This window comes from Triturus cristatus, chromosome 4_2 (genome assembly GCF_964204655.1).
Source record: "Triturus cristatus chromosome 4_2, aTriCri1.1, whole genome shotgun sequence".
Taxonomy (NCBI): domain Eukaryota; kingdom Metazoa; phylum Chordata; class Amphibia; order Caudata; family Salamandridae; genus Triturus; species Triturus cristatus.
The window spans coordinates 230,435,616-230,458,570 of NC_140586.1; the positions used below are offsets into that span (position 1 = coordinate 230,435,616).

Sequence of the window (22,955 nt, forward strand, 5' to 3'; positions counted from 1 at the left end):
CATAGCCTCAGCTCCACAAAATGGATGCTGCCACCACAGACACAAGTCTGCCCTCCTGCTGCTGGGAGTCCTTCCAGCTTGGGAGGTGTGGACAAAGGGTTTCTTGCCAGGGGAGGTGCATGCACCACCCCAGACAGGATTTTGTGTATTGGTCAGGTAGGGCTTGAAAGAAACCAGACATGCCTGTGGCTCACAAGGAGCCTCAGTGCATATGCCAGTTCAAACCGGTCCTGGGGCACACCAGTCCCGGGCCTGGGGCGAGCTGGACAAAGGATTGGGGGTGTAACCACCCCCCTTCCTGGTCCCACCCATAGGGAGGGACCTAGCAGGTAGTCCGGCCCCTAGAATCCGCTTAAAGGTAGGAGCTGTGTCCTAAGACTTCAGACATCCTGGAATCAACTTGAAACTAAGAAGAAGACGGGAACTTCGACATTCTGCTGCACAGAAGACTGAAGGAAATCTCCCCTGTGGTCAGGGAGTGACCACCTTGCTAACGCAAGCACCATCCAGCGAATCAACGTCTGCTTTGCCGCCGCCTCCCGCCGGAGCCCGAGCCCAGAGACTGACAATACCTGGACCTCCAGACCTCTCACCGCCCGATCCACAGTCCCTGAAAAGAGGAGACCCGTGGAGGCACCGAGACACGTGGAGCCAGCCATCTTGAAACGACCACGACAAGCTGACAAGTGCAACAACCGAGGCTCCCTCCAAGTTGTGCTTTGGGATCTGAGAAGCCCAACCCTCGAGCAGCATCTGCACCAAAGGTGAGCCCTCCAGCATCTCCACGATCTGCGTGGGGCCCTTCTGCATTTTGCCACTCGACGCGCCTAACCGGTTGCTGGCCCGCTGGCTAGTAGCCATCTTGGCAACGAACTTTACAAAATACACCGCTGGTCTGGTTGCTCCAGACTGGCCCTTGCTCCCCTCCAAAGGAGCAGTCCTTCTGACCTTGCTGGTCAGAACCATCAGCTTATTTCATCTCCTACAACAATTGCTTTTGCCAAGGCTTGTTTGCTTCGATCAAGTCGCCGACACCGCCGACAGCGAGAGCCTGCGTGGGACAGCTCGTGAACCGACTCCTGGACGTCGTCGACCTCCAGGGACCACGTGGCTGCAGAGACAAGCTACACCTTTCTTCCTGTTTGCACCCGACATTGCCTGGTACCCACCTGGTGCCACGCTGGTCACTGGCTAGTGACTGTGAACACTGTCCCCTCTGCTTACAGGTCTTCAACATCTCCGATCCACTCTTGGATCCACTGCGTCTCTCCCGGACCGACCGCCTGCAGCATCTTTGTCTTCAAGCTCCACGGAACAGATAGAAGAAACCCGACGCACTTCGAGGCCTATGCACCCGCTTCCTGTGGGTGAGGTAAAGCTGGCACACCTGTGCCCAAGTGTAGTATTACATCTCTAGTGCCTGTGTTCCAAATCTTGAGTTCCTAGTCCATCCGGAAGATCCTCTTTGCAGTAACTTTGTACTTTTTACGCACCCATTGAAACCTATGGGAGCACGCGTGTGACTATTTGCTCTGCACACGCCACCCGTGGACCTCCTGGTCACTAACTGACGTTAGCTCCTTGTAGGCCCAGCGATTCTAGAGGCCCTAGGCCTTTTCCCTTTTCTGTTCGTGGTACTTATACCACTATTTTAGTATATGGTTTGAGCGGCCACCAGGGCCTATCCATATAAAGTGCAACTTCTGTGTATTCTACTGTAATCTTGTTTGACGATTTGTGCTCCTGTGCTCATAAAGAGACTAGGGGTTACTTTGAGGAATAAATACATATATATTTTGAATATATATCTGTGTGGTGTCCTTTCATTGGTATAAAAGGGGGTTGCATTTGGTAAAACAGCTGGCTTAACACGCTTCACGAGTTTAGCCTCAAAGACTGCTTAGCCTACGCTACCACTAGGGCAGCTAGTCCGAAAAGGTTGACTTACAACCACACCATAAGGGTTGCTTGGCATGGTACAAGGTGATCACTTTAACTAGTGAGCATCATATACCAGGCCACCTTCTCACAAGGTGTAATTATGGGAAAATCAATATTATACACCCTGGCAGCCACAGATTTTTTTTTTTGTAAACTCTTTTTATTAACATTTTGTTGTATACATTTTACAAACACTGTCGATGATCGCACAGTAGAGTTTCTGCATGCAATGCAGCGTGTCGTCGTATCAACATCAAGCATAATCAATACCCTGGCACCACAGATAGGGTGGTCTGGTCCACTGATATGAGAGGAAACAGAGTTTACTTACTTGGGTATCTTCATGACCACCGACCGGAGTGAAGCCTGGGTTGGATCCTGATAGATTTTCACAGGGACGTGGAGCACTGGCATTGCCTTCCCCTGTCACTACTGGGAAGAGGGTCACTATTTATAATGATCTACCTTCCTTAAGTTCCTCTATGTCTTACAAATTGCACCAATCGAGGTCCCTTACCATACCTTCAGGTAAGTAGATGCCGAGATGAGAAACCTGCTCTGAAATTAGGCAATCCAGTAAAGCACCCCACCTTGACCAGGCAGCCAATTGATGGGGAAACCGCAATTTCTCCCCTGTGCCTCTATTACTTTGTAGCCCAATTGCTAGTAGTTAAGGACTGGTTCTTTGAGGACCAGAGGGAACTCTCCTACTGGCAGACCGACAGGCAATGGACCCCCCGGCTACGTGGGGTAACTATATGGGCTAAACTAGGTCACACACCTCCCAGAGCCCAATGTGATTGTGGTCCAGACCTGGCAATGAGCGCTATGGAGGATGGGTTGACCCTGTGGGAGTCCAGTGCTCTTGCGGAATTACGCGGGGTGCAGGACACCAGCAGTGGGACATTCTGGGCCTCTCAAAGCTTAGGGACACAAAAGGAGAACGGAGAAGGTTGACTTTCCAGGAGTTACAGGGCCAATGGGACCTATCTGGGGTTCAATTCCTACGCTACATGCAAATCAGGGCGATCCTACACAGCCGGATCTACTGCCCCCAGGAATTAGAGGAGTAGAACCCACTGTAATACAGGGTACTGTACTGGCCACAGACACACCATATCCCAGATAGACTCCTCACTCCTGGTACACTGTCAACCCTATTAAACTCACATCGCTGAGGGGACAGGAGATTACGCATCCCCTCACTCTCCCAAAAGATCAACTCAACCCTCTCTGCAGAAGCGGAGAAAGAAATGGGAAATGGACCTGGGAAGAATGGAGGATGATGAATGGGGGGTGGCATGTCAATACCCAGGGAAGTAGTTATTCAGGGGAGCTTCCGATTGGATCAGCTGAAGCCGCTACACAGGGCCTATTACACACAAACATGACTATGCAATGGGAGCAACCAACAGATTGCTGCCAAAGGGGGTGTGGCGGGAAGGGCGCTCTCTTGCACATGATCTGGGAATGCACACAACTACATAGATTTTGGTCAGGGATACAGAGACAACTCTCCTAAGTGGTGGTTGACACCCTGATGCTCACCGACTGATATCCTTTGGGACCTGGAGGGAGGTAACCCTCAACAGATATACATTGGCCCTCTGCAAAACATCCCTAGCAGTAGCAAGGTGAGACATTGTGAGACACAGGGGGAGGGAAGATTCCCCCAACAGTAGAGAAATGGAGCTCCAATTTGGAGTGGTGCAGGCCGGCGGAGGAACCCATCTACCGGACAAGGGCATTTCCCCAAAAGCACATAAAGATATGGGGCCAACGGCAAGAACCTTTTTTCAAAAGTGAAATGGGACACACAACCCCAACATATGCCTTCACATTGTAGACCAAACCCCATGGTTGAATGGAAGAGACTCTGAATGCCGGACAGGAGGGGAGCCACAGTGCACCGATGGGAGAGACATGATTTACTTGATATATGTAACCCGACATCTCATATCCAAGACAGTTTTTCTGCACTTCAGCAATTTAACACTCACCCTCGGCACTGACCACACCCTCAAATAAACAAATGTATTACTGTTCCCAAACAGGACCTCTTGTGAAATTATCTGGTTAAAACAATCCACAATTTAAAACAGTTATAACAATTAATTATTTATAAAATACTTTTGATTGAGTGCGGGGGCTATATGGGAAATTTATTAATTCAGAAACAACTATATAGAAGATACCATGGAGTGTGCTCCCACCTCATCTAGTGCTCTGTAAATTGACTGAAGAGTTCGAAACATGAAGGATGGGCTTTTGGATGTGAATCCTTATGGAGAACTATGCTCTTTGAATTTAAGGTGCATCTCTTGATAGATTGGGACCCACAGTTGGATTGATGACCCTGGTGATGCGTTTTTTCTCATGCTCTTAATGGGATTGTAGGTTCATAAATCTCCTTTGAGTTGCTGAAAATTAAACCTAAAATTATAATTGAAATTTGGCCTCGCAAACAGATGAAATTGTCTGTCCTGTTGAAGGTGGAGACTGGTATTATAAAATCCAGTAAAATTCTGCATTGGAGAGTTTTTGAATCGCCGTCAGCAAGATGCAAAGTTCCTTCTGGATGAATATGAAATGTACCGCTATGCATTGAAGTATATGTATCAGAATCCAGAGCTTTACGTGTGATTTAAAAAATAGGATGGGGGTCTCTAAAAGGGACATACCCACAGAAGTGTAACTATGAATTCTATGCAAGGAGCATGCGATGTGTAATTAAGGGTCTCACTTAAATATGTAAACTAAAATTCTGTAGTATTTAAGAGCTTCTCTGTGAGCTTTCTGTTATTGCATTCAGATGCATCACACAATATTAACAGGCGCTTAAAACAAGCCAGACCTATTGGCTTTTCCCTTGCTTCGTAGAAGTTTCAGATACATGAGTAACAATGATATTGCTGTGAAAAATTAGAACTGAAAATGTACTTCCTTGCATCTCCTTGACTTCACCATCCCCTATACATTTACCTGCATGCACTTACATTTATTTTACTCTCGGTCTGTCAATATTTCTACAACTTTGTTCCTCCTTCATCTGCTTTTGAATAGATTATCACAATTACAATTGGCACGTCAACATTGCTATACGTGCTCTGCAGAGAAGCCAAGGATTGGATGATGATGTTTTCCAAACATCTTTATGGCCCAATGACCAGCTCTTTAGCAACCTGTCTGAAGCCTCAACTCTAGAGCTCTCAATCGTGGCTTTTTATAAACACCTGCACACAACCTGAACTCACACTGTCAGCGAAGGACGACCCAGATCACACAACACACAATACAAGATTAATAGCCTGCATGAAAAAACATACAGAAAACAACATCCTGGAAAAGGAAATACTCTTGGAAATGTGAATTATATAAAACATGCGAAATGTAATCAAAAGCTAACTCACTGACTAGGATTACCGTCATGGTTTTTACACCTGTTTTTGAGATATCGCCACTGGGAAATTGTTCTGTGTTTTTTTGCCTGTAAAGAAAAAAATAGAGATATGATATGTTCCCTATCAAAGACAGTTTTTAATTACAGCCGGGTCCGAGACCTATTTTAAAAGGACATGTGACAATTTAGTCATAAGAGGGACACGTTTGCTCTGGTTATTGGGACTGGATATTAAATTCCTTTTACTACAAATTATTTTGGGAATAAATCATTGTTATAATGTTTTTAAAATGTTTTGTGTAGATTTTCTGCATTATATATAGTGCTCTGTTTCAACCCAGCTCATTTCACTGGAGTTCCTGTTTAGGGACAGTATTATATTTATTTGTTCTGTGTTTCACAGCCTTCCCTTAGTGCTTCAGGGGTGTTTCTCTTGTAATATATATTTTTCACCCTCAAAGAACACATCACCAAGAAAATCAAAATACTTTAGTGGAGAAGCTGGTACCAGGGTAAGTGAAATCATGCTGGTCAGAGGGCAACTTCAGAACTTCTGTTCAAGCTCTCATGCCCTTGCATCCGGGTGGTGTCAATGCCCTGCTCCAGGGTCTTCCAGACTCCCCAGTGACCACCTTTAAGGGCATCTTACATGCTGCAGCATATCTCATTTATGGGCTGATGACATTTGATCACACCACCCACACATTCGTAAACAGTAATCAATGCGTGTGAAGTGCAATTGCCATATATTTGGCTAAGCCTACGAATGCCATTACCTACCTTTTTAAAATGAGTGCCTCTGAGCTTTATTAACAGTTACATGAATTAAGCTCTACCAGTGACATCCCATTTGTAAACCACTTCCCCTTAAATGTGCTCTTTCCAAATATTGTGGTATGTCTGTTGATTTTTAAAATTGTTATCCCTAGAGTAGTTTAGCAAAATGTCTGACATATGCTATAAACCTACAACTGCCTCATCGCAAAGCAGCAAATCATCGACGTAGGTTGTAGTTTCCATCCTAGGCCTCATCGAATTTGGAAGGAAAGCTCAGTTTCGTTCAAGAGCCAAATTCAGGTCACTCGAATAGGGTGGGAGCCAAGACACAGACATGTCTAGCATCCACATAGGATAGAATCCTTGGGGTTAAAGTGGGATCATTCGATTTTGGAACACAGATCAAGGTGTTTAAATGTATCCTTGCCAATGTATAACCTATTTCTCTAGGCAGTCCAAAAGTGAGTAACTTTCGTTATAGCCAGGTATGATTAAGAAAATCTATAGCTCTTGGACAAATCAGTAACAGCCAATGAAGAAGCTACCCTGCTGATTCCAAGGCAGGACTTGCAAAATGGCTACGTGAAACACCACTGTGCAATGTTGATAATTCCTGTTGAAATCAGATGTGGGTAATGTGAAGGACTGAATTAGAACCAATCCAGGTTTGTATTTCCACTAAGAGAATCTTGTTGAATAATTTAAAAGAAGATGATTGTCCCACAGGCTATATAGATCACTCTTCTTAACAAGCACTGGTAAGGCTAATAGGTCCGACATGAGCTGCCAGCCTTTTAGCTTTTTCACTGCTTCTTTAGTCATAATTTATGCAAAACATTATGGTTGGAAAAGCTGCCAGGCCCTCGTCAACCTAAGAAACAAACTACTAAAAGCAAAAATATCTGAAAGCACACATTGTCAGAGTAGTTCCTGGCACTGAAGGGAACTACCTTGTGTGTGGATGTTCTCCTTCCTAAAGGGCAGAATGCCGTCATTCACAGTGAAATTAGCCAATGGCTGAAGTGGGCTGATCCACTGCCACATGTTGTAGTAGCATCACCCCCAGCCTGTGTACCCCCCCATGACTATGCCACACACAGAGCTTGGTATTACATGTCTTTATTCATCATCTGTGTGTAACTGTGAACTTAACATTCTAAAGTTGCCTTCATTGAATTTCGCTCCAACACTTTCATCCCAGCTCTAAGGAGTCCATTGGGAGCCAATAGGGTTAAGTCGTTGATAACCCGCACAACACTACAGTAGGCAGAAGACAAATGTAAATGATACAATAGCAGACCAATGAACGAAGTCTTATGGATGAAAAAGGCCGGCTGAAAGCCTATATAACCAAGTCTATATTGCATAGAATATTAGTAAAAACAAAAGGGCTCGGCTAAAGACAGACCTTAGAACTGCTACAAGAGTGCCCCTCTCTGGTTATGTATTTATGTAATATGGGGGTGCCCTCTCAGTCATCATTATCAATCAGTGGAAAAACCCACGACCACCAGAACGGGTCCCGCATTAAGATATTATCAGAGAATCGTGCCAAGGCCTCTGGCATCCAAAGCGTTTGGTATATTCATCAATTCAGGAAACTGATCAACTGAACCCTCAAATTGAGTAGGTTCTAAAGGCAAAAAATTAGTCATCAGTATAATATTCTGGGTATTATTATATATAGTGACAATATAAGTAGCTCAATAATTACTCAAAGTATTATATGGCCCTGTACTATTCTCGTTAAACAGCATGTTAGAAACTAAAGTCAGAACCTTCTCAAAATAGAGGACTCGGCTGCACATTATGTTATTGCGTTGGTGTTTTGTAAAAGCACAATATTCCGCGGAGGCGTCCTGGCGCTACGCAAGGGAAACAGGAAGGGGCATTTACAGTGGAGATAATAGGAGAGAGTTCACTGCTTAAATAGGAAGGGTTTCCGGTGCTTCCTAAGAGCCACTGGGCAGGAAATGGATTTGACAGGAAAGGGGAGGGCACTGAAAAGCTTAGATGCAATAAAACAAAATGCTCCGCCTCCTAGACGGGCCTTCTTAATTATAATCACTAGTAAGTGAAATTGATTCCCAGTGCCTAATACGCCACATTCTGGTTTTTTTAAACGTGATTATCAAGGTACTGTTTCTGACTTTTAAAGTATAAAGAGCCGGTGCGAGGCTATCTGGTAATCCCTAAAGTTTTCTCAATTAATATCTCGCATGAGTGGGTTTCTCCCGTACTTCATTATCACACCAGTCGCGGCGAAAGAGTGGGGCAGTGTGACCATTCAGACTATCCAAGGCCCCCAAATGCTGTAAGAATGTCTGGGCCCGTTAGGTATTAGTCATTTTAATGTATCTTGAATTAATAAACAACTGCTGTTCTGCTCAACTCTAAATTGGACAAATAGTGCCACCATGTGACATCCTGTCATAAGTGCTGGTGCTGAGCACCGGAAACCACAGGCTCAAATTAAACACTGACTATAGGCTAGGTGGTTTCTTCGAAAAAAAGAAAAATCCACTTATTTGCCGGCCGCCGCCTCTTCTCCGTCCGATGCAGGAAACAGGAAGCACACAGGCTCCCAGACTCCCATAGCCAATCACGATGCTGCTGTTACCAGCATGACAGCAGCGTTGAGATTGGTCTGAGCGTTTTAGTTCGGTGCTCAGACAGGGACTGGGAGCCTGTGCATGTTCTGCACCCAGGCTCTGCAATACAGCCGGGTGGAGAACATGCTAAGTGTGCATGACTGTTTGGCCGGCCCAAGACGGCCGGCCAAACTATCATATGCACTTAGAAAGTGTCCACCACTCCTGCTCTGAGGGCACCTAAGCCCAGCCCGCACTTATCCAGTTTGGAAAAAATATATAACAACATCAAGTTATCATTTTATTTTTCCTGTGGGGTGACACTCCCCTGCCTTAGCAGAGGAGCTGCCGTTGAGCATCACTCTCCTTGTCTGTGTGTTGAATCAATGCCATCTTTACTGCTTGTTAAGGAATGACATGAGTAAGAGGAATAAACTGGGAATGTTCCGATCCCTTATGGGTAATCTTTATTACACTGAGTCCTCTCCCTTGTGCCACACCTATACCAAGCCCTCGGAGTGGAGGGCATTGTAATGGGGTTCTTGCTTGGCTTTAACAGGAAGGACTTAGTTGGTGTAACCCTCTTATATCCCGACGGGGAGGTGTTTAACATTTTTTGGTATGTTATACACAATAGACATCACTCATTGTAAAACCACGAATATTATGTTGTTTGATTTATGTTCACAGGTATATTTTTACTTTTAATAATTAACGGAGAAGATACTACTGTAATCACATATCCTTCCTGCAGGCAAGACTCGAAAAATGCTGCAGAGAAAGCTAGAAAATGTTTTAAAACAATGTTGTTAGAATTGGGACGTAGATGTGCCTAGAGAGCCAGGCCCTCCTCACTGACAAGGACTGGGACAAGGAAGAGTAGACCTCAGTGTAGTAAAGATTACTGGTAAGTCATCTGGGCATTTACAGCAAAAACTCTATAGGCTAAGCAATGGTGTTGAAATCGACTTGTTGGTGAAGTGGGACCCAGTTTAGGGCTTTCAGGGCCTGGTAATGTGGTACGAGGTCCTCAGATTACTGATATAGTCATGCAGCTGGTTATGAGTTTTGTGGAGTTTCTGAGTTTGAAAGTTAATAAAAATGTGCATGTTGTCTGAATAGGGCTGCAATGGTGCCTTCAACCATCCGAAGCCTCCAACCTGCCTTTACTCAATGCAGATCCTGTCTTCGGGGATGCAGCCCTCTGCTTCTTGTGTAGCTCTATCAGGCGCATGTGCTTTTTTCAGTTCTAGTTACTTCGACTGCAAGTCTGACTCCCCTTGGTGGTATTTAAAGTGCTGTGGGAGACGCAGGCAGAGGGAATCAACCTGATTGCGTCCAAATGAACAGAGGTACTCCATCATGAAAAGCCCCTCTTCTTTCATCTAACCTTTATGGACTAGCATTGTTTGTCTTATGCCACGGCCTGGTGTATCCTGTCTTGCAATGGATTGGGCCACATTACTCCAATGAGCCTTTGTTTCTCTTTGTGAAGATCTGCAAGTAAGACCTACGACCCCATAGAGCCTGGCAGAGACCTTGGGCACTACATGGCTTTGACTTCCATTCAAGGGGACAAGAATCAGGTGGAATACAGCATCCATTTGAGTGACCACTACTCGTTCATCCCGGACAAACCGCTGGAGGCAAAGCTGAGCATCAATCCATGGGAGAACAGTGAGAGCCACCCATACCTGTGTCTACCTCTGTGTCTGCCTGTTTGTTTCTGTGCTGGCTGAACTGCAGTGAGAGCCACCCTTACCCCTGCCTACCTCTCTGCCTGCTTGTTTCTGTGTCTGGCTGCACTGCAGTGAGAGCCACCCTCACCTGTGCTTACCTCTCTTCCTGAAAAAAGGAAAACCATAGCACTCAATGTGTAATCACAAAAAACAAGTGAGGTCTAAACAGTAAGGACTTACGTTAGGTATTCTTCAGTACATGCTGGTTTCACAAATTCATGTTCTTGAGTTTCCAATGTATTGAGGACAGCCGACACGTGTTTCGTCATGCAATGACTTTTTCAAGGCTTAAATGGTATTAGGATTACTGTCACTGGGAGAATATAGCGAAAATAATCGCAACAGGCGTATATTCTGTTTTAGAGCAGCACTTCCACTAGTGGCCATGTGCTGGTCGAGTTGCGAAAAGATGTAAACACTAATAATTAGTCAAGTCAAGACAAAAGGTGCGTGCTCTAGCAAACAACAAGTTTTCTCCTGAAAGTCCAAAGAAGGCTCCTACGTGTTTTGAAAAACAGGTAAGGATTACGTAGTCTGACCATAATGTAAGCCAAAATCGTGGACCTCAATAAGCCCCTGTCTGTATCAAGCGCAATCACCTCCGGTATGCGAAACCTTACATACCGGAGGTGATTGCAATTGATACAGACAGGGGCTTATCACAGTCCCCAATTTTGGCTTACATTACAGCCACCTGTGGAAGTGCTGCTCTGAGACACAATATACACCTGTTGTGATTTGCTCGCCATATTCTCCCAGTGCCAGGAATCCCAATAACATTTAAGCCTTGAAAAAGTCACTGAGTGACGAAACACATGTCGGCTGTCATCAATATATTGGAAACTGAAGAACATGAATTTGTGAAACAAGAATGGACTGATGAATACCTAAACTATGTTTTTCTGCATTAAAGAAAACATTCTACCCAACACAAGTCCTTACTGTTTGGACCTCACTTGTTTTTTGTGATTAAGCATTGAGTGCTATGGTTTTCCTTTTTGTCATATTGAGACATTGGGTCTTTGGTCCAATGTGAACTCACACCTTTGGTGGTAGGGTGTGGATGAACCTCAAAAGCACCATCCCCCAAAAACGGTTTTGTGCATTTATTGATTACCGTATGCCCACTACAATTTGTACTTTAGCAAGAGGTGTGATTTTAGTCCACTACTACCCTTTCTGTTATATCTACCTCTCTGCCTGCCTGTTTGTTTCCGTGCAGGGACGGCTCCTACATTAAGGCGGAGGAGCGTCACCCCACTAAAAAATTGCCCCAAAGATAGAAAAATAAAATGGTAATAAAGTTAATTTATTACCATTTTATTTTTCAGATCCCCTTCCCAAGCCGGGCGTCAGGAAAGGGGGCGGGGCTTTCTGATTTCTGCTGCTGCTAGTCAGGCAGCAGCAGAAAGCCGTGATAGGCAGGGCACTTAGGTGTAAAGTGTGCATGACTTTTTGGCCGGCCATCTTGTGATGGCCAGCCAGACATGGGCAGTTTAAACCGATCTAACCCAGCTGTGTTAAGACAGCTGTGTTAGAAACACCATAGGGCTCCAGTGCCCTTGGGAGCATCGTGAGAGACCGCTCCCTCCAATCCTGGCGCTGCTCTCATGCAGCATGAGAGCAGCACCAGGATTGGTTCCGACACTTTCCTGGAGCTTGTCTGCCTGCCTGGAGAGAAGAACCACCCCCTCACACCACCACCACCCACCGTACATGCCAGCCACCACTGTTTCTGTGTCTGGCTGCACTGCAGTGAGAGCCACCGTTACCTGTGTCTATCTCTCTGCCTCTTTGTCTTTGTGTCTGGCTGCACTGAGAGCCACCCATACCCAAGTATGCCTTCTCTGCCTGCCTGTTTCTGTGCCTGCCTCTGTTCTGCCGATCCCTGTGTCCCCCTTTATATTCTTTCCGTCTCTTTTTTTTGTTTATCTCTGTAGAAAAGGTCGCACCTTCTCTTACATGACTTCTGAAGAATGGAACAACCTCCCATAACACATCAGAGCCTCCACCTCCCTTCTTGAATTCCGCAAGAAGCTGAATATTTGTCACTTCAAGGAAGCCCACCAGGGATAGACTCACTCACCTGCTACAGCGCCAGGGTACCCTGGCGGGTGATGTGTGCTCTAAATATACACATAACATAAAATGTATCTGTACCTATCACTGCGGCTGCATGTATCGGTCTAGCTTTGTGTCATCCTCCGTACCTGTCTTTTTTTATCTATCACTGCATATTTTTTCCGTCTGATACTATGCCAGCCCGTCTCCATACATACCTCTGTACACACACCACTCTTATTGTGTCTGCCCAGCTGTCTCTATAACTTTAATTAATTATTTGTTGGTATCTACCTCTCTGCCTGTCTCTATGCCAGTCTTTGTGCCTATAACTGTGTGTGTATGTCTCGTGACAGTTTCTCTGTTAGTCTGTCTCTGTGTCTACCACTCTCCCCATTTCGGTCTGCATTTTCATTAGTCTGTTTCAGTGCGTTATCTTCACCATCATTTTACTGTTGCTCTACCGTTCACTGTGTTTTTTCTGGATCTCTCATCGATGCTTTGTCTCCGTGGTTCCATCTCTTTGTCTTTGTCTAGCTGTCTCTATTTCCTCGGTCTGTGTTTCACTGCTTGCTTCAGTTATATATTATATTATATAAAAATGCATTTCTCGCTATATTTGTCTGTATCAAATGTTATGCCCACCTCTGTCTCACATTCTGTTTGCCTCTTTACATCTGTCGAGATTTACCTACGTTCACTCTGTCCGTTTCTCTCCCTCCATTTGCCTAGCTGCTGGTCTCATTCTTTTTTCCATCTCTACCTACTATTTCTCTCTCCGCCTGTCCCCGTGAGCCAGTGTCTGATTCCCAAATCCTCTTACAGTACGTCTCCTCCCTCCCCTGAAACTGGAGATTGAGGGCTCTAACGTCTCTGGAGACTTCCTGCTGTCCTGGGAGACTCCCTATGATGGGAAAAGGAGTCGGCTGGCCCCCGAGGACTTGGAACATGAAGTGCAGTACAAGCGGAACTGGGAAGCGTGGGAGGTAAGAGAGAAGCGCGAACAGCTGGAAGAGAGCACAGGAAGTTGAGTGGGTAGACTGGGCGGACCGAAAATCAGGCTTGGTTAAGGGCGTCACCTATAAGAAAGCAGGGCTACTATAGCAGTCAGTCTCTTGTCAGTCTCATGCCTAAAGGCGCGAAAGACAACACATTAACAGATGGAGCTGATGTAGAGTTTATCCAAGAGACTGGCTTCTTCTAAGAGCCCGTTCATGAGTCGAGCCCTAAATATCTCTGGCATGTAAAACTTGCCACAACTATCATGTTACAATATGATAAAGTACCTTCACAATTCAATAAGGATAATGTTACTTACCCAGTAAGCATCTGTTCTTGGCACGTAGAGCTGTAGATTCACATGCTTTGCATACTCCTGTCATCTAATTTTTGCAAGTAGTTTTTCTTTGAAGAAGTCTATCCTAGTCACGCGGTAAGGGGACTCCTCCTTTGGGTGATAGTGCGCATGGTCATCGACTCCATTGTTAGATTGTTTTCCCGCAAAAGGGTGAGGAAGGAGTAAGTAAGTGTAGTATAGAAATGTCCATGTGTATGTATGTATAATGAATAACTAACAACTACAGGTACCCGGGGAGGCGGGTGGCGCATGTGAATCTACAGCTCTACATGCCAAGAACAGATGCTTAGTGGGTAACTAACATTATCCGTTCGAGACATGTGTGCTGTAGATACACATGCTTTGCGTGAACTACAAAGCCAAAGCAGTGCCTAACCTGTAGATGTTGCAATTGTTTGGAACAGTGTTTTAAGTACTGCTTGACCATTAACGATGATGGGGCAACCCAGTAACCCTCAGAACCTGGGTGTGATAGTATGTGCAAAAACAATGGTTCTGTCGGAGTATAGACGGACTAACTTAATAGGTGCTGAATACACTTTTGATTATCAAGGACACACACAAACCCAAAGAAACAGGACAGAATCCAAGTCACTTGATAGAATGATATTAATTGATGTATCGAGAGCACCAAAATATTTACAGAGTAAACCAACCAAAAAACACAATTATAGTGAAACAATTAGTGAAACAGTGATACTTTGCACAAAACACATCACATATAACGAATATGTACAATGGACAATACATAAAAATAATCAACAAACAAGGTCCTATTTACAATACATAAGCCACTTAAGGGTTCAAATTTCCTTGTTGTCTGAGTGGATTTGCATGTGACGCATAGGACATGTAACGTCGACGTTTCGACCCTAGGATAATTGTGCCAATTACTACGCATCAAGGTGGGTCTTCATCAGGACAGACGAGGTTGGGGACCTGTAAACGCAAGGGGTATGGTGTCAGGGCAGTGTGTGCGTTACATGTAATGGAAATAATTAATTTCCCAATTACGATCAATTGTCTCACCTGGGGAACCGACTTAGTTATGAGGAAAATGATTCCTGTTGTCGCTAATGCAGATGGCCAACATCAAATGTGGAAATAATATTTAATTCCTGCAAGAGATTAGAGAGGAGGGACTAATGTAAGGTCTGGACAGGCTGCGTTGGAAATGATTAAAACATACCTGTATGCACACGAGAAGAACGTACCTCTGGGACGGAGATATTTGATTTAGAAGGGAGAGTGGTGCTGTCTCTACAATCGCCACGTACTGTAATAACAAAAGGTAGAGGCGTGTCTGAGAAATGGAACAAGGTAATCATCCAGAAACAAGATGCCTGTATATGTATCCTCTACACATAAAAAACATTTAATTGAGGAAGAGGACACTTAAAGGCACGTGGTGATTAATTTCAGGATATAATGTATATCCAACGTACACAGAATAATAAAGTGCTAGTTGTGCCTAGCGCAAAAGCGCAATATATCACAAATATGGTAGGGTTGCACGTGAGTAGCATAAAAATCTAGTTGACCTAATACCCATTTACGAGTAAAGTCAACTTGGTTGTGGGTATTGCCGTATATAATTGTTATAACCTTCTACTAGACCAAGTTCACATATACACTGAAGGTGACAACAATATCAGGACGTATTTTATGGTGTGACTACTAATTAACTAGCGGTGTTGCCGTGTATTAATATTATGCCACTCGAAACATCCATATGCAAGTAAAGAGACGATCAACTAGGGGTTTGCCGTGTATTATTATTCTACCGCTTACAACATCCAAGTGCAAGCAAAGTTACAAATATTGTCAGGTAGTGTTCAAGATACGGCTACTAAGTTCAAGCAGTGAGCCTAACGGCGGGATGCCGACTTACTTGGAGTCCGTGAATGGACAACTAGTTCCGTCAACGGCTCAGCTGCAACTGACAGCGAGCTCACGCCCGAGCTAACTATATGACGTAATGGGGAGCCGTGGGCGCGCGGCTGCTGGAATGGATCAGCAGAAAGTGGAAAGCCAGGGATGGATTTGAGGGCGGGCTCATACGGAGTGGTTATGAACGGACGGGACCGGTGTTTATTATTAAAAAAGGGAGGAATAGAATGGGTATTATGCAGGAAAACTTTTTCCTTACGGTGTATGATGCCTCAATGTGGTGAATGCGAACGTGCTTCCAAATGCCGGCAGGCATGAGAATTAACATATTTCAGCTTTCTTACATACATCATCTGTTTTGGATACTGCAATGTTGTCAATGCGGATGTGCTGCGAAATTTACTTTTTGCAATTTTCTCAATTGTGGCATCCGTTCCGCACTAGGGATACACAGATTATAAATGACACGATTCAGAAGTCACATGACAATTGTGATGGCAGAAGTCATAATAAGCCCCATATGTATAATACGATGACAGATTTGTTTTTTTGAAAAAGCACATACAAAGAACTAGAGTTGCAGAAATTGTACATGTAAATATCACAGTTTAAGTCAAATACTCGTCACATATCAAAAATGCCAACATGAGGTAAGAAAGCCTTAACATATGTTACGCTGGAAAACATGAATGAAGCATACTTAAGGCAAAATTACTTGATGTATACCCCGTACTACATCTTCAACCAGAACAAGAATAGAGTTTAGAGTTTGCTCATTTGTAAATAAGTCTCCTCATGTTCATTCAGCCCACTGTTGGTGGCATCCAGGAGATGGATCCAACGGCACTCCTTAAAATTGAGAGAAGTGCCCATGTTACCGCCCCTTCTGTGTAATGTAACCTTCTCAAGCACCCACCACTCTAGATCCTGATGTGTGTGTCTTGTGTTCGTGTAGTGTTCTACAAGCGGAGCCCCAAGGGATTTACATTTGATCCTGCTCTGATGTTGTTGGATCCTATTTTTCACTTTTTGGGTAGTTTGGCCTACATATATCAATTTGCACGGACATCTAATTGCATAAATCACGTTTTGACTGTTGCAATTTGAAAAGTGGTTAAGGGAATACGTCTTTCCCAAGTGATCGAAACTGGTTCCAACTTTGGTGTTCGGACAGACCTTGCAGTGACCACATTTGTGATGTCCTTGAATTTGTGGTAGTTGTAGCAAAGATCTTACGTTGGGTGTTGGTGGGGGTTCCAGGTACGAGGATACTACAAACTCCTTAACGTTTTTAGCACGCTTGAACGCAAACATAGGGACTTCAGGATAACCAATGTCAGGGCCCACCAGATTCCAATATTTTCTAATGACTTTGTTGATCTCGTTACTTCTGGTGTTAAATGTGGTAACACAGATTAGTCGCCCAATTTCTTCGTTTTTGGGTTGCACCTCAAGGAGCGTTTCTCTAGGCCTATACCAGGCCCTTTTTCGTGATCTGTTCAGCAGGCCTTTAGGGTATCCTCTCTCCCTCAGTTTGGCAATGAGAATGTCGGTTTCCTTGAAATAGTCACTTCTTCTTGAACAGTTGCGCCTCAACCTTAAAAATTGTCCATACGGAAGGTTATCCCTTAGGTTTCTGGGATGGTGAGAATTATATTGTAACAAGGTGTTGCGGTCTGTAGGCTTCTTGTATAGAGACATCAAAATGCTACCGTCTTCTGCTTGCAAAGTCAGATCTAAAAAAGGTATTGATTCACTGTTGTATGACATGGTGAATTGAATGTTTTGATTTCGTGAGTTCAACCAAGCTGCAAAAGCTATTAGTTGATCTTCTGTCCCAGTCCATAGCATGAGGACATCGTCTATATATCTCTTCCACGCCGTGATGTTGTCAATGAAAGGATTCAAAGCCGAGTAGATGGTGCTATCCTCGAAATGATCCATATAAAGATTCGCTAAGCTCGGCGCGAATCCGGCCCCCATGGCTACTCCTCTACATTGAAGGTAGAACTCGTTGTAGAAGATAAAGTAGTTTTTTTCCATTGCAATGTGAAGTAGTTTAACAAGGAAGTCTGTTGGAACCCAGTGCGGTCTTGGGCGTGAATCCAGTACGTTACTCATGACTTCTATAGCCTCATGTTGTGGTATGCTGGTGTACAGCGAGCATACATCTAGAGTTGCAAACAGTTGTAAGGAACAGTCAAATGGTTGGCCTTCAAAAATTTGGATGGTATGCATGGTGTCCCTAATGAAAGACCTTGTTTCCAAAACAAACGGTTGTAAAAAACTATCAAGATATTGGTTCAGGGGTTCCAGGATGGAGCCACAGCCAGACACAATAGGTCTTCCGGGGGGTTTTGAAAGGTTTTTGTGGACTTTAGGAATGGTGTATATCGTGGGAATTCTTGGATCAGTTTTATTGAGGAATTTGCTCTCAGATTCCGCGAGGAATCCCTGTTCAACACCGTAAGTTGTTAAATCACGGATGAGCTTTGCAATCTCCCTGGTAGGATCATATGAGATCTTTCTGTAACTGTCGAGACAGCTAAGTTGAGAATTGATCTCTTTTATGTAATCTTCCGTGTCTTGTACGACAACCGCTCCACCCTTGTCTGCAGGCTTGATAACAATCGACCTGTTGTTGTTTAATGTAGACAATGCAGACCTTTCTTCTTTGGTGATATTATGCTTGATGTACTTGGTGTTGTTAAGAATTTCCATTGTTTCAAACATCACTACTTTTTCATACGCCAAGATCTTTTCATTCATTAAGTATGAAGCCGGTGTAAAAGTAGAGGGCGGACGGAATTCCGTTGCAGTAATATTCTTTTTGTAGCTGTCATTTTTTGCAAAGAAGTATTTTAGGCGAATCTTCCTGAAGAATTGTTGCAATTCCAGTTTGATGTTAAAGGAGTTGGGAATGGAGGTGGGAACAAAAGACAAGCCCCTAGACAGGATATCATGTTCTGCTTTGTTCAGAGTGTACTTCGAGATGTTCAATACAGGGTCCTTTTTATTCGTGACAGACACAGCAGTATCCTGATGCACGGTTGGGTCTTCAGTGTTGGAGATGTTATCTGGTATAGAGATTACCACCGATAGGTCTGACGTCTGGTGCGGATCTCCCCGTGATTCTGTTGTGCTTGTGCTTGGAAGCGAACTCGGGAGTTGCCCCGTTGGTTCCCACGTGTTTGATTCCATCGGGGCGGTCGCCCCCAATTCTGATCTCGACTTGTCCAGGAGGGTTCCCCTAAAAAAGCCGAATTGGATGGTCCAAAATTGTCTTGGTATCTGGTGCGTGGTTGGTAAGCTGGACCTTGTTGAAAAGGCTCAGATGGTTGGAAATTAGTGGCCTCTGTGTATGGGCGGGTATCCGAACTTGTACTTGCTCTTTCAGAGTCGTTTTCTGAGCCACTCCCGAAGGATGAGTTTGAGAAGGTGGCGAATCTCCGGGAATATTGTCTGTTCCTGTTGGTGTAGTACCCCTGCGAGTCTTGAATGTAGTAGTCGTCACTCGTATAGGGGTATGTTAACTTTTTATCATAGGCTTTAATGTCCTTGGCTAGTTTCTCAAGTTTCTTACTCAATGTGATGGTGTTAAATTCGGAAGTGGCCTTTTCTGCTCTTTCTAGAGCTTCTTTTGCGTTCTTCAAGCTTCTATCCTCCAAGATCTCTTTCTTTAGTTCAGTTATCTCTACGATCAGTTTTTTCGCGTACTCAAGGGCAGTTTCCACCCCAAGTACCATCCAGTGGCGGGAACAGTTGTTTGCCACAAAACTGAACCCTTCACGGAATTTTGGAAGATCAATGAAAATGGCTGGCTCGTTACGGACCTGCAGTCCTTTTGGGATGATGTTGGCTTGCAAATATTTGGTTAAGAGATGTCCATGAAGTCTGGTTCGAATCAATTTCTTCTCCAATCTCTCCAGACGGGACAATTTATCATTCAGAGAGGTGTCTATGGGCGTTAGGCCAGTGCCCAGGTAGTCAAATTCAGCTTGTTCTTGAATCAATTTATTTATATAGTCCTCACTGTAGGACAATGTTTCTTTCTCTGACATAGTCTATGTTAATTATGGGAAAGATCACAATAAATGTGTAAAGACCCTCGCAGGTGAAACCTGCACTGGATAACCATTAACGATGATGGGGCAACCCAGTAACCCTCAGAACCTGGGTGTGATAGTATGTGCAAAAACAATGGTTCTGTCGGAGTATAGACGGACTAACTTAATAGGTGCTGAATACACTTTTGATTATCAAGGACACACACAAACCCAAAGAAACAGGACAGAATCCAAGTCACTTGATAGAATGATATTAATTGATGTATTGAGAGCACCAAAATATTTACAGAGTAAACCAACCAAAAAACACAATTATAGTGAAACAATTAGTGAAACAGTGATACTTTGCACAAAACACATCACATATAACGAATATGTACAATGGACAATACATAAAAATAATCAACAAACAAGGTCCTATTTACAATACATAAGCCACTTAAGGGTTCAAATTTCCTTGTTGTCTGAGTGGATTTGCATGTGACGCATAGGACATGTAACGTCGACGTTTCGACCCTAGGATAATTGTGCCAATTACTACGCATCAAGGTGGGTCTTCATCAGGACAGACGAGGTTGGGGACCTGTAAACGCAAGGGGTATGGTGTCAGGGCAGTGTGTGCGTTACATGTAATGGAAATAATTAATTTCCCAATTACGATCAATTGTCTCACCTGGGGAACCGACTTAGTTATGAGGAAAATGATTCCTGTTGTCGCTAATGCAGATGGCCAACATCAAATGTGGAAATAATATTTAATTCCTGCAAGAGATTAGAGAGGAGGGACTAATGTAAGGTCTGGACAGGCTGCGTTGGAAATGATTAAAACATACCTGTATGCACACGAGAAGAACGTACCTCTGGGACGGAGATATTTGATTTAGAAGGGAGAGTGGTGCTGTCTCTACAATCGCCACGTACTGTAATAACAAAAGGTAGAGGCGTGTCTGAGAAATGGAACAAGGTAATCATCCAGAAACAAGATGCCTGTATATGTATCCTCTACACATAAAAAACATTTAATTGAGGAAGAGGACACTTAAAGGCACGTGGTGATTAATTTCAGGATATAATGTATATCCAACGTACACAGAATAATAAAGTGCTAGTTGTGCCTAGCGCAAAAGCGCAATATATCACAAATATGGTAGGGTTGCACGTGAGTAGCATAAAAATCTAGTTGACCTAATACCCATTTACGAGTAAAGTCAACTTGGTTGTGGGTATTGCCGTATATAATTGTTATAACCTTCTACTAGACCAAGTTCACATATACACTGAAGGTGACAACAATATCAGGACGTATTTTATGGTGTGACTACTAATTAACTAGCGGTGTTGCCGTGTATTAATATTATGCCACTCGAAACATCCATATGCAAGTAAAGAGACGATCAACTAGGGGTTTGCCGTGTATTATTATTCTACCGCTTACAACATCCAAGTGCAAGCAAAGTTACAAATATTGTCAGGTAGTGTTCAAGATACGGCTACTAAGTTCAAGCAGTGAGCCTAACGGCGGGATGCCGACTTACTTGGAGTCCGTGAATGGACAACTAGTTCCGTCAACGGCTCAGCTGCAACTGACAGCGAGCTCACGCCCGAGCTAACTATATGACGTAATGGGGAGCCGTGGGCGCGCGGCTGCTGGAATGAATCAGCAGAAAGTGGAAAGCCAGGGATGGATTTGAGGGCGGGCTCATACGGAGTGGTTATGAACGGACGGGACCGGTGTTTATTATTAAAAAAGGGAGGAATAGAATGGGTATTATGCAGGAATGCAGATATCCTGTCTAGGGGCTTGTCTTTTGTTCCCACCTCCATTCCCAACTCCTTTAACATCAAACTGGAATTGCAACAATTCTTCAGGAAGATTCGCCTAAAATACTTCTTTGCAAAAAATGACAGCTACAAAAAGAATATTACTGCAACGGAATTCCGGCCGCCCTCTACTTTTACACCGGCTTCATACTTAATGAATGAAAAGATCTTGGCGTATGAAAAAGTAGTGATGTTTGAAACAATGGAAATTCTTAACAACACCAAGTACATCAAGCATAATATCACCAAAGAAGAAAGGTCTGCATTGTCTACATTAAACAACAACAGGTCGATTGTTATCAAGCCTGCAGACAAGGGTGGAGCGGTTGTCGTACAAGACACGGAAGATTACATAAAAGAGATCAATTCTCAACTTAGCTGTCTCGACAGTTACAGAAAGATCTCATATGATCCTACCAGGGAGATTGCAAAGCTCATCCGTGATTTAACAACTTACGGTGTTGAACAGGGATTCCTCGCGGAATCTGAGAGCAAATTCCTCAATAAAACTGATCCAAGAATTCCCACGATATACACCATTCCTAAAGTCCACAAAAACCTTTCAAAACCCCCCGGAAGACCTATTGTGTCTGGCTGTGGCTCCATCCTGGAACCCCTGAACCAATATCTTGATAGTTTTTTACAACCGTTTGTTTTGGAAACAAGGTCTTTCATTAGGGACACCATGCATACCATCCAAATTTTTGAAGGCCAACCATTTGACTGTTCCTTACAACTGTTTGCAACTCTAGATGTATGCTCGCTGTACACCAGCATACCACAACATGAGGCTATAGAAGTCATGAGTAACGTACTGGATTCACGCCCAAGACCGCACTGGGTTCCAACAGACTTCCTTGTTAAACTACTTCACATTGCAATGGAAAAAAACTACTTTATCTTCTACAACGAGTTCTACCTTCAATGTAGAGGAGTAGCCATGGGGGCCGGATTCGCGCCGAGCTTAGCGAATCTTTATATGGATCATTTCGAGGATAGCACCATCTACTCGGCTTTGAATCCTTTCATTGACAACATCACGGCGTGGAAGAGATATATAGACGATGTCCTCATGCTATGGACTGGGACAGAAGATCAACTAATAGCTTTTGCAGCTTGGTTGAACTCACGAAATCAAAACATTCAATTCACCATGTCATACAACAGTGAATCAATACCTTTTTTAGATCTGACTTTGCAAGCAGAAGACGGTAGCATTTTGATGTCTCTATACAAGAAGCCTACAGACCGCAACACCTTGTTACAATATAATTCTCACCATCCCAGAAACCTAAGGGATAACCTTCCGTA

At 43.9% G+C, this 22,955-nt stretch overlaps 2 protein-coding genes across 5 annotated transcripts in view; one reads left to right on the forward strand and one right to left on the reverse strand.

Moving 5' to 3' along the window:
- CSF2RB (colony stimulating factor 2 receptor subunit beta) overlaps positions 1-22,955 on the forward strand; it is a 193,239-nt gene that overhangs the window by 55,229 nt on the left and 115,055 nt on the right. For both annotated transcript variants that reach the window (XM_085601333.1, XM_085601332.1), the window contains exons 4-5: positions 10,205-10,386; positions 13,335-13,495. In XM_085601333.1, coding sequence (XP_085457459.1) covers positions 10,205-10,386; positions 13,335-13,495 — 343 coding nt within the window. The remainder of the gene's footprint in view (positions 1-10,204; positions 10,387-13,334; positions 13,496-22,955) is intronic.
- On the reverse strand, positions 14,458-20,743 carry LOC146833496 (uncharacterized). Of its 3 annotated transcripts, XR_014960247.1 has the most exons (5): positions 20,682-20,743; positions 20,497-20,585; positions 15,081-20,406; positions 14,896-14,984; positions 14,458-14,805 (listed from the first exon to the last, which is right to left on the reverse strand). XR_014960247.1 is itself a non-coding variant. In XM_085600077.1 (3 exons), exon 3 carries the CDS (start codon positions 19,815-19,817, stop codon positions 18,846-18,848), a length of 972 nt encoding a protein of 323 aa, XP_085456203.1. In that variant the 5' UTR covers positions 19,818-20,406; positions 20,497-20,585; positions 20,682-20,743; the 3' UTR covers positions 14,458-18,845. The 3 variants fall into 3 exon arrangements, 1 of the variants encoding a protein (XP_085456203.1); XR_014960246.1 differs by lacking the exons at positions 20,497-20,585; positions 20,682-20,743 and having other exon boundaries at positions 15,081-19,110; XM_085600077.1 differs by having other exon boundaries at positions 14,458-20,406.